The 11,650-nt window shown below is 37.2% G+C and overlaps 2 protein-coding genes across 5 annotated transcripts in view; one reads left to right on the top strand and one right to left on the bottom strand.

Moving 5' to 3' along the window:
* LOC107674890 (highly divergent homeobox-like) overlaps window positions 1-6,967 on the bottom strand; it is an 18,215-nt gene extending 11,248 nt beyond the window's left edge. For both annotated transcript variants that reach the window (XM_016469033.1, XM_016469035.1), the window contains exons 1-4: window positions 6,792-6,967; window positions 5,408-5,637; window positions 4,061-4,207; window positions 962-1,843 (exon numbers count right to left, since the gene is read on the bottom strand). In XM_016469033.1, coding sequence (XP_016324519.1) covers window positions 962-1,843; window positions 4,061-4,207; window positions 5,408-5,443 — 1,065 coding nt within the window. In that variant the 5' untranslated portion in view covers window positions 5,444-5,637; window positions 6,792-6,967. The remainder of the gene's footprint in view (window positions 1-961; window positions 1,844-4,060; window positions 4,208-5,407; window positions 5,638-6,791) is intronic.
* A 3,535-nt stretch (window positions 6,968-10,502) lies between these two features.
* Window positions 10,503-11,650, top strand: part of LOC107674885 (ras-related GTP-binding protein A-like) — an 11,465-nt gene continuing 10,317 nt past the window's right edge. Inside the window, exons 1-2 of one of the 3 annotated variants that reach the window (XM_016469028.1) lie at window positions 10,503-10,598; window positions 11,421-11,506. In XM_016469028.1, coding sequence (XP_016324514.1) covers window positions 11,480-11,506 — 27 coding nt within the window. In that variant the 5' untranslated portion in view covers window positions 10,503-10,598; window positions 11,421-11,479. The other 2 variants (XM_016469030.1, XM_016469029.1) reach the window with 2 other exon arrangements.

Genomic DNA, 11,650 nt, shown 5'->3' with positions numbered 1-11,650 from the left:
TTCTGATCCCAAACTTTTGACCGGTAGTGTAGTAGTACAGTGAATTAAACTCAAAAATACTAAACATAACTACATACAGTTGCTTTAAAGCACTAGTTCACCCAAAATTGAAAATTCTGTCATCATCAAGTTTTCCAAACTTTCTTCTGTTGAACACAATAATGTTTGTGACCAAACAGTCGGCAGCCATTGACTTCCAAAGTAATGAAAAAATACTATGGAAGTAAACGAGGAACATCAACTCTTTGGTTACCCACATTGTTTTAAACTTAAACTTTTTTTTTTTTTTTTGCTTTTTTAATCTTGTTTTGTGTTCAAAAGAAAAAAACAAACTCACACAGGTCTGGGTGAACTATCCCTTTAACTATTAGTAACTTATTATTAATTTACGGTAAAAAAAATTATATAACATTTTTAAAAAAATGCAAAATGAACTGACAGCTCTCATTCAAAAAATATTAACAGAGACATTTTAACATAATAGTTTCAGGTGAACGTTGTTTTAAGTTTACTTTAAGTTGCTGTAATACTTTTTAATATTCTGTAATTGTTAATATATGGTGAAACAGATTTGGCTTTCAATTATACTGTACTGTTGAATGGCTATAATTACTGATTTTATCCCCATAAACTGAAAAAGAAAAAAAAAATCAATTTAATAGGTGCATCAATATCAGTGATTCTGTCCTTCATTCATAGTACTTAGTAAAATGTTATTAAACAAATATTTAAAACATACAGTCTCAATGTTGTTTTCACATTTCACATCCAAAGTGAAATAAACTCATAATTTTAAAGTATGTAAGTAAGTAATATGCTCAGAATCGACTCGAGAAAGAATCGCGATGCATTCGGAAAATCTCAGAATCGATGTGGAATCATTTCTCGACTCGCGGTGCATCGATTTATTTTCCCAGCCCTAGTAAACGCACTGAATCACTGTGTAACCATGACACCTTACCTTGAGGCAGGGGATTGTGGCAGACGTCTGCAAGAGCAGTTTCAGCGGGAAGCTGCCGGGGGACGATGTTCTGCTCAGTAAGGAGCTGCTGGTTTGACATCCCTTCTCTCCAAAGAGAGCAGAGTTTGAGGGGTTGAGCCCCGGGCTTTCAGTCAACGAAGAGGAAGCTTTCCCACACTGCATCTGTGCTGCCATGTTGGCCAGCTCCTCTTCTCTGGAGTACTCGTCCTCAGCGTCGGCCGTCTCCATCGCGATCGAGAAGACCTCGGACGCCTCGACCGGTCTCGTCTTCCTCGCCGCGTCTGGAGGCCGCTCTAATCCGGCCCGAGTGAAGACATGCTTAATCTGAGCGGTGGCGCCTGCAGGAGTGCGGTGCGCCACGGCTGTTTTCTGAGGCCATGACGCATGCTGCGAGGCTCGGCTCTGCGGGGCCCAGCTGGGGGCGATGACGTCTCTGGAGGGGAAGGGTTTGAGCGTCTGGCTGCACTTGAGCGCGCTGGAGCCGCCGGGGACGATGGGGGATTTCTGCTGCACGGCGGGCGGCTCCATTTCTGCGTGCGAGGGCAGTGATTTCGTCACTGTCCTGTTGTGAACAGTAGCATCGAAGCAGTTGGCGTAAATGCCCGTCAGAATCACGTCGCTGAGCGGGGAGGAAGATGAGGAGGAGGAAGAGGAGGACGAGGCCTGCGGCGGGAGGAGGTGGGTCACCGGGGGACCGCGCTGGATGCTCCGCATGGCCGCTATCTCAGCCGTCAGCACCGAGCCGGCAACGAGCGCCCCGGCTGATCCGCACGAAACATGCTGATGGGACAGCGCTTGAGCGCCGGCTCCGTTCTGATCCGCCTTGGACGCCAGCTTCCGACGCTTGTTTCCTACCCATGTCTGAAACCACAGAAGAAGAGAAACACACTGCCATCAGGACGGCTTTGAAGAACTGGATCTATTTCATCAGAGAAGGAGGATTTTTTCTATACAACTAAAATTCAAAAACTCAAAATTTGAGAAGAGAGAACCATGAAAGTATAAGCCCATATCATCAGAATACAGGCTTTGCGTGACGAACAGATTAAATAAATTATACTTTCCTTAGCAGAAACTATAAAATACTTTTTTTAAACAATTTCAAACTCAAATCAACATGCCAATGTAATTCCTTATTTGGCCTTTTTTTTTTTTTACTGACTAACAGTGTCGGGGGGGAACTCATTACAAGTAACGTGAGTTACATAATCAGATTACTTTTTTAAGTAACTAGTAAAGTAATGCATCACTTTTTAAATTAGAAGGAAATATCTGAGTTACTTTTTCAAATCAGTAACGCCAGTTACTTTGTTTCCATGTGTTGAGTGACAGCTCTGGTGTTGCCATGGTGACAGAAATCAGGAGTAAGTGCAGAGCGTTGTGTGTGAACATGATCTTACTGTAGTTCTAGACTAAATATCAACATGTGTTTACTCGTCTCACTGCACACAAACACATTCAGTGTTCCTCAAAATCAATAAAAACTGTCAAATATTATATAAACCTGCAATAATTAAATATGTTAAATAAGGCAAATATCTTTTATGTGTGTTTAATGCCATTTTATTAACCAATGTCTTTGCTACTGACCTTCAATGATCCAATTCAAGCATACTAAGCAAAAATCACACATTTGTGTTATTGCTGAATAGTGTTGAACTTTCTTCTCCTGCATCATATTCTTCATGCTGCGCCCTCTACTGTACAGACGTGAATTTACATTTCCTTCAGCCTGAGGCGCATTCATTTCACTTGTGGTGTGAAAGGGCTTTTACATTAGTAAAAGAAGAACTTTTTATAGCCTATTAAAAACAAACAAGCAAGCCCTGCCTAGATTTAAAAAGTAACTCAAAAGTAACCTAACACATTACTTTCCATAAAAAAGTAACTAAGTAACGTCATTAGTTACTTTTTTAGGGAGTAATTGCAATGCATTTCTTTTAAAAGTAACTTCCTCAACAGTGCTGACTAACCATGTAGTAATCAGGAGGACTTTACATCATCCCTTACACCTTATTCACACTGGGCGTCACCATCGATGTCAGTACATTTGCATAAGGCCATCTGATTGGCTCATGCTTGCGTTGACGCTTGAAAAGTTGAAAAGTTTTCCACTTCTGCCGCGAGCAACGCCAGTGACGAGACGCAACGGACCCACAATCCAGTTCTGCAATGCTTGATGTCACTCCATTCAAAGGCGTTGAAGCCCCGTGTGAATGCACCATTGCTGATATGTTTTTCTAGTTTGAACTTGTCTGTCCGTCTTGACTAAAAGCCACTTTCTAGGAACTGTTACAAGTGAGCTAATAAAATATTAATAAGCTACTAAAAAGTCAAATCAACACTTTGTGCCCAATAATTATTCGCCATGTAATAAGCAGGAGAATGTACAGCCAGCCTGTCGTTATCACAAAATTATCTACATTATAAGATATATTTATCTTCTGTCAGTGTTTAGAAATACACTAGTATATAGATGACCATTAAGCTATTAACACAGATTAAAAGACTCCTTTTGAAGTCATTGTTCACTAAAAGATGTCCCTCTCTGCTGTAGCTCTCAAATCCAATGCGCTGCTGCTGAGACACTTGCAGTGAACAATTTAGTGATGTGAATGGAAATATAAAGCTTATTTTAATCAAGCACTTACTTTAATGCATTATCTGAGCTGTAAAAATGCTCATTTTTAGGGTTGTTTTAGGGTTTTGTCGTGGCAGCAGAGATGACACACAGAAAAAGTTAGCAAGCCATTTTATTCAAACCCATTTTCAGAGCTTCAGTGAATAAAGATTTAAAATTCTCTGCGTTTTATTTTATGTTTGGCCATTTTGTAAATATCTGTATTGGCCAATCACCACGCTCACTCAGTCATCACTTGCAATGCACATTTTTCACATGTTTTAGTCAACTGAATTAGCATAAAAATATTTTAGTATACACTGTTCTTTTTCATTTAATTATCATCCTGCCCTTTAGATATGGGTATCAGTCACTGATGAGTCGACCTCTAAATAACAACATAAACAGCTCAAACCGTCTGAAATGAAATGTTACATGAATAAAACGAGCAGGCTTACTCTAACCACGCTGAAGTCGAGTTTGGTCTCTTGCGCACACTGCAGGATGAGCTGGAAACAGCTCTTGCTCTGATTGGTCATGCCGCACTCATAATAGTGCTCCAGGATCCGCTGCTGCTCGGCGGTGAATACAGACCGCAGGTTCATCTGCAAGACAGGAGAACATCATGCAAAGAATGAAATAACGCTGCTAAACAGTTAAGAACTTCCTATTGCAACAGGCAAAGCCATATTATCATCTGTGGCATAATGTCTGCATTTGTGTTAAATGATTCAGTAAAAACCTATATATTATTTGAGCATTGTAGTTGATGGGATGATGGATGTTATACTGACAGTTTCCAATTTGGTCTCACTAGTCTCATCTTATCATAACATCATGTCCAATGTCTTGAAACAGTGGCTGGGTTTCCATCTAACTGTTTTTATGTGTTTTTTGAATGTTTTCACCCACAGCTGCGTAAGGGGATATCAGGTATTTCAGTCCTCGTTATCTGAGCTATTTCATTCATTTGGCACAATCTTCCAGCAGTATATATAACTGCTTTATTACAGCAAATAACTGAAGCATTGAGGTCATTCAGCTGACAGGCACACTTCATAACTTGCTTGATTTTATTCACATTTTCATTGAAAACTATGAAATACAGAGATGAGTCAAAATTGTATTCACTTGTAACATGTCAGATACCACTGATAGAGTTTAAAGCATTAAACCGGCAACAGTACTTATGTGTAACTAACAGTTGATCAGTTACACTTCTTGATTCACAATAAAACCCCAGTGTGAGTAATAACCCCATTGCTTTGTTTGGGTCTATTATATTGTAGCACTGAACCCCCAGCACTGATGCTGTATGTGGGGAAAAAAAGGTGAGAACCGGGGGCATGCTCCACATATAATTTGTTTTAAAGATATTTGTTTCACATGCTCATTTGTAGTTACTTTAAGGTATTTTAAATTATTTATATTTGTATTATCTTATATTTCCAAAACTGTAATTTTTCACACACACACACACACACACACACACACACAAATAATTAAATAACATCTTGTTGCAACATTTTACAAAAATCGAGATTGAAAATATTTGGTCAAAACCCCATGTTATAAACGATGAAGTGTAATGCAGGCTACTTAAGACAATACCAGTCTACCTTTGCATAACGGAATATAAAAAGTTATGACCAGTCTGAATAAAAACACTTTCTCACTGGATATAAGCAAATCTCACTGGTGCCCTATTTTGATCTGAAAAAAGTGAGTTGTCAGCTAAAGCTGAGGGGTTTGCATCTATGCAGTGTGAATGTCTCCAGTGGAAATGCACTGAACTGCAGACTCACAGTGTGAAGGCTCCTCTTTTCCAGCCATTTTTCCATCCCTCTGATGGATGTGCTGAGAGACCCCAGGAATCAGGCTGAGCTGCAATTAATCTCAACATACAGCAGAGACGCACACAGGTCTATTCACACCAGCGTCCAGCCATCGTGACACTTCTAACTGCTATACACTGTGTTTGGGAGGATGATAGAAACACACACGGCCCGCTCGCTCCAGGACAGACCCCTCAGATCTGACAAAGACAGAACACAAACGTTGCTCTTCATTAAATTACTAATATTATCAGTAGTACATTCAATTTTTTATCCATTCACAGACATGCATGAGCTCGGCTTTAAACAGCACTTAGAAAAACACAATTATTTCCATCCTACCCAAGCGTTAAGTGTCCGAAATACTAAAATAAAGGGTAACGCTTTATTTTAAGGTGTCCTTGTTACATATCACATGTACTCACTATTATAATAACAATAAATTATGCATAATTATTAACCCTAAACCAAACCCTCATCCTAATCCTAACCCTATAGTAAGTACATGTAGTTAATTAATATTACTCAGTACTTAAATGTATACATTTAAGGACACCTTAAAATAAAGTGTTACCAAATAAAAGTTAATCTCTTGCTTTTTTTAAAAAGTATTAAACCACTGATTCATGGGCTAACACTTTATTTTAAGGTGTCCTTGTTACACATGTTACATGTACTTACTATTATAACAATTAATGATGCCTAATTACATGCAGGTAACCAGAAACCAAAACCTAATAGTTACATGTACTTACTATTATAATAATGATTAATTATGCATAATTACATGCAAGTAACCTTAAGCCAAACCCTAACCCTAACCATATAGTAAGTACATGTAGGTAATTAATATTACTCAGTACTTATATGTATAATCACACTGTAACAAGCACACCTTAAAATAAAGTGTAACCATTATCATCAGGAATCATAGTTCCTGCCATGTTTATTACAGTTGTTGTTATGAAAATAACACTTAGGGTCACACTTTATTTTAAGGTGTCCTTGTTACAGTGTAATTATGCATTTACGTACTGAGTAATATTATTTAACTACATGCAACGTACTTACAATATGGTTAGGGTTTGTGTGTGTGTGTGTGTGTCTCTCTCTCTGTGTGTGTGTGTAAAAAGCGTCACTAAACTGAGGTAAAGTGGTAAACTAAACGAGAGAGGTTCCTGGCAGGCCCAGGAGGCCACGCGCGAGCCAAACCCACCACGCGAAACTTTTATTATTATTATTATTATTTTGCTCTGCTCATAAAGCGACCCTGGTTTAAATATGTGACATTTGCTGCAAAGGAAACCCGCCGCAACCGTACAACACTGCCGAGGAGATTAAACGGGAGAGATACCTTTTGTAGAGAAATCAACGAACCCCTCGAATTCAGCAGATTTCATTACCAATCCCCTCACTAGACAATGAAATCAAAACGTCCGATCATCAATTCTAATCATGATCGTGACGTCAGAGGTGACACGAGCCAATGGAAGTGCAGGATCATCGTTATGACGCGTCAGCCCCGCCCACCGCCGCTAGAGGTTTCAGAAGAAACACCACTGATGCTGATGAAGATGAAGATGCTGATGAAGACGATGATGATGAAGATGATGATTATTACAAGTCAGAGGAGACGAGAATACATATCTGAGAAAACTGCTGTAACATAGTAATGAAAAGTAATAAAGGCCTGAAGCTGAGGCCTGAAGACAGAATGGAAAAATTGAAAGAAAAAAAAAAGTAAAAATAATAATTCTACATAAAAGTAACATACTGTAAATACATCCATGTAAAATAAACGAGGAAAATATCCATGCGTATTTAAGTGTATTTCTTGGCGTTGACATTTTTGTCTTATATTTTTTTATGTTATCAGGAATTCCAGGAAATCAACATTTAAATGATTCAACCTCTGCATTTTTTTCTCATTTTATTTAAAATAGTTTAATTATAGTTATGATGTGCTTCTTAATTATTGTTAAAGGTGGAAAACTTTGTTAATGAACATTTCCCTAATTTAACATATGTTTTGTGGCGTTTAAAACATAGTGGAAGTGATAGCATTAAACTAGTTTAAATCTAGTTTTCCAAGTTTTGATATAAATGTCTGAATAAAAATCCAGTAAATGAGCATTACAGATAATATCATGTTTTGTCACAAAAATGAATGAAATGACTTTTTAAGCTACAAATGTGGAAGACTTGTGGTGAAAAGCAGCTGCTAGCAAGCTTTTTTTCCTCAGGGCCACTGGATGATAACTATTCACAGGAAAAAGTGCATTTCTGTCTGTTTAGTGAAGATATTGATTCTTTACAGATTTAAAGAAACTGAATTGTATCTTTATATTATAATTCACTGCAAATTTTAACCAAGAAAAAATTACATGAATTATGATATTTTATAAAATGTAAACACTTTAGTTTTGATTACAAAGCCAGACAAATGAACTGCTGATCAAAGAGTAATTGAACTGAACTCACAAACTGACAAAGGAGATCAATATAACAATATTATATTATTATATAATAATATAACATTATTATATATAACATTTAGAATATAACAAACATTTAGAGCAATTTTAGTGTCATTTAGGCACTCAACATTTTCTATATGCTTTCTAGTTTGTTCAAGAACAACACAATATCAACACATTTTAAGTTAACATATCTCAACGTTAATAATCGCCCTCTTTATTCTAATTTGAAAGGCTTGGAAGTGAAGTGAAGTGTGGCCAAGAGTAGAGAAGAGACAGAATCCACACTCATACCTGATTACTTCTTTATTTTACTGCCATCTCCAGCCATTCTTTAATGAAGTCTCACACGGCATTTATCTGCTCTTGGGGGCTGCTCAAACAAAACAGTCAGTAATACAGTAAAACCAAATAAGGAAATTACACACAATAGCACAAATACAATAGAAAAAAAACTAAATAGACTTTTTTCATGTAAGTCTATCTAACAACACATTATACAGTCTACTACGGAAATTGTAATCAAATGTAAAAATGGAATATTGCATTGTTTTACTGTATAAATTAAATATAAAACCTGTCCTTTGTTTGTTGAGACTATTCCTTCATTGGAGATTGGATTTCTCTCCTCCATTATTCATTCATGGGGAAGTCGTGGCCTAATGGTTAGAGACTCGGACTTGTAACCCAAAGGTTGTGGGTTACAAGTCCGCCACATTCATGTTAACGTGCTAAAATTTGGTGCCAGTGTTTACGATGTACTTAAGGGATTACATTCATTCATCCATTCATTCATTCATTCATTCATTCGCTCATTCATTCATTCATTCATTCATTCGCTCATTCATTCATTCATTCATTCGCTCATTCATTCATTCATTCATTCGCTCATTCATTCATTCATTCATTCGCTCATTCATTCATTCATTCATTCGCTCATTCATTCATTCATTCATTCGCTCATTCATTCATTCATTCATTCGCTCATTCATTCATTCATTCATTCGCTCATTCATTCATTCATTCATTCGCTCATTCATTCATTCATTCATTCGCTCATTCATTCATTCATTCATTCATTCGCTCATTCATTCATTCATTCATTCATTCGCTCATTCATTCATTCATTCATTCATTCGCTCATTCATTCATTCATTAATTCACTCATTCATTCATTCATTCACTCACTCATTCATTCGCTCATTCATTCATTCATTCATTCATTCGCTCATTCATTCATTCATTCATTCATTCGCTCATTCATTCATTCATTCATTCATTCGCTCATTCATTCATTCATTCATTCGCTCATTCATTCATTCATTCATTCACTCGTTCATTCATTCATTCATTCATTCATTCATTCATTCATTCAGTCAGTCGCTCATACATTCACTCATTCATTCATTCACTCATTCATTCATTAATTAATTAATTAATTCATTCATTCATTCAGTCGCTCATTCATTCATTCATTCATTCGCTCATTCATTCATTCGCTCATTCATTCATTCATTCAGTCGCTTATTCATTCACTCATTCATTCATTCACTCATTCATTCATTCATTCATTCACTCATTCCTGTGTGTGTGCACTTAGGATGGGTTAAATGCAGAGCACTAATTCCTAGTATGGGTCACCGTACTTGGCTACATGTCACGTCACTTTCTTTCACTTTTCATTCATTCAATCAATCATTCGCTCATTCATTCATTCATTCATTCACTCGCTCATTCATTCATTCATTCATTCATTCGCTCATTGATTCATTCATTCAGTCGCTTATTCATTCATTCATTCATTCATTCAGTCGCTCATTCATTAATTAATTCATTCATTCACTCACTCATTCATTCGCTCATTCATTCGCTCATTCATTCAGTCGCTTATTCATTCGCTCATTCATTCATTCATTCAGTCAGTCCCTCATTCATTCACTCATTCATTTATTCACTCATTCATTCAGTCGCTCATTCATTCATTCATTCATTCATTCGATCATTCATTCATTCATTCGCTCATTCATTCATTCATTCATTCATTCAGTCGCTTATTCATTCATTCATTCATTCATTCATTTGCTCATTAATTAATTAATTAATTCATTCATTCATTCATTCAGTCAGTCTCTCATTCATTCAGTTTTTGAGGGATATCGTTTTTTACGGTTGTTAAAAACAGCTGTTTTTTCATGTATGTCATAATCAATGAAGAATCTGCTTAACAAAAACAGACAAAAAAGAAGTCCAGTAACATCTTACAGTTGCATTATTGTTAAGTGCTTTTGGGGCAGAATGTATGAAGAGTTAGTTACAAAGAATGCAACACCTGCTTTTGATTACCACATTATTATTTTTAGTGTTTTCATGCAAAACAAAGTTTCATTTTATTTATTTTTTTATTCGATTTATTAAATTTGCTACAAGATTAGAGCTATTTAAAAATGATATACTTAAAACAGCTAAAGAAAAAGAATGCCTTAAACCCTAAATGTGTTCTACATTTTATACTTAGCTTTTTCTTCATTTGTTCTTTTCTTTGCATACAGCGCCATCTAGCGCTGACCTCCGAGTCACATGATGCAGCTTGTGCAAGTCATCGCGAGACTGCGGCGGTCAGTCACGTGCTTTTTGTCACCATATACGAGAACTGTGATATAAACATCGATGGGGAGTTTAATCAGGTATGTGATTATATTCCAGCATTAACCGCATTTACAGCAATCGACTGTTTTTGACTCTTCTGTCGTGTTTAGCATAGAGCTAGTGTAGAGCTAAGCTAACTTCAGCAGAGGAACACCAGGAGCGCTCTTCATCGCTTTATTTGCTATCTGAGATCTGAGAGTCATCATCGGGAAGTGACAAACAAAACAACATCTTACAGACACAGTAACTATCTGTCTTCGAAGTTTATTTGGACGCGTGAGACACACACAAATACACGATTGTCTTCGCGTTGTACAAAGGATCCAACGAAGTACGTTAGCATTAGCATTAGCAATAGCAATAGCATTAGCAAACATGTCACAGGAACGAACTGGTTCGGTTTCACATTAGAAAGCAATACGAGGGCTAAAGTATTCTGCACTGTGTGGACGTCCAGCGTTACAGGAGCATGTGATGATGATGATACACCAAAGTAAACTGATCATATAACGTTACATCATATTGACCTGTCACACCAAAAGCTGGAAGTTAGTTCGAGGAAAACCTCAACAATCTCGTTCATTTTCTAGTCTCTTGTTGTATATGGTACTCAAGTGAAAGAGAATAAAACAATCAGAATGTCTACAGCTCAAATGGATCCGTTTATTCACATAAAGTAGAGTTGGATAATTCAGGTCAGGAGGGACTGAGCTCTAAACTGCATGTGCATTGCAATTATTATAAAGAAATATTACTTTATTGTTAAGGGGACCTATTTAGGAACACACCGTTTAATTGAGACACTTCACACACTAAAGCTGCGAGTGAAAAGAGTGCTGATGTGTTGTGTCTCGTTGCAGTTGTTGATGATCTGCGGAGTACAGTGATTTACTGTGGTAAAGTGAAGTTGAGCGGGAAAATGTCCAGCACAGCCATGAAGAAGAAGGTGAGTTTAACCTCGCTGTAATAGAGCACTGACTGTTGGTGTGCTTCCCTTTGTGTTATACAGCAGTACACACACACACACACGCACACACACTCTCTCACACACACACACACACACACACACACACACTCTCACTCTCACACA

Source organism: Sinocyclocheilus anshuiensis, unplaced genomic scaffold, assembly GCF_001515605.1.
Source record: "Sinocyclocheilus anshuiensis isolate Anshui unplaced genomic scaffold, SAMN03320099.WGS_v1.1 scaffold1133, whole genome shotgun sequence".
NCBI classification, from domain to species: Eukaryota; Metazoa; Chordata; class Actinopteri; order Cypriniformes; family Cyprinidae; genus Sinocyclocheilus; species Sinocyclocheilus anshuiensis.
This window is presented reverse-complemented; position numbering and strand designations above follow the sequence as displayed.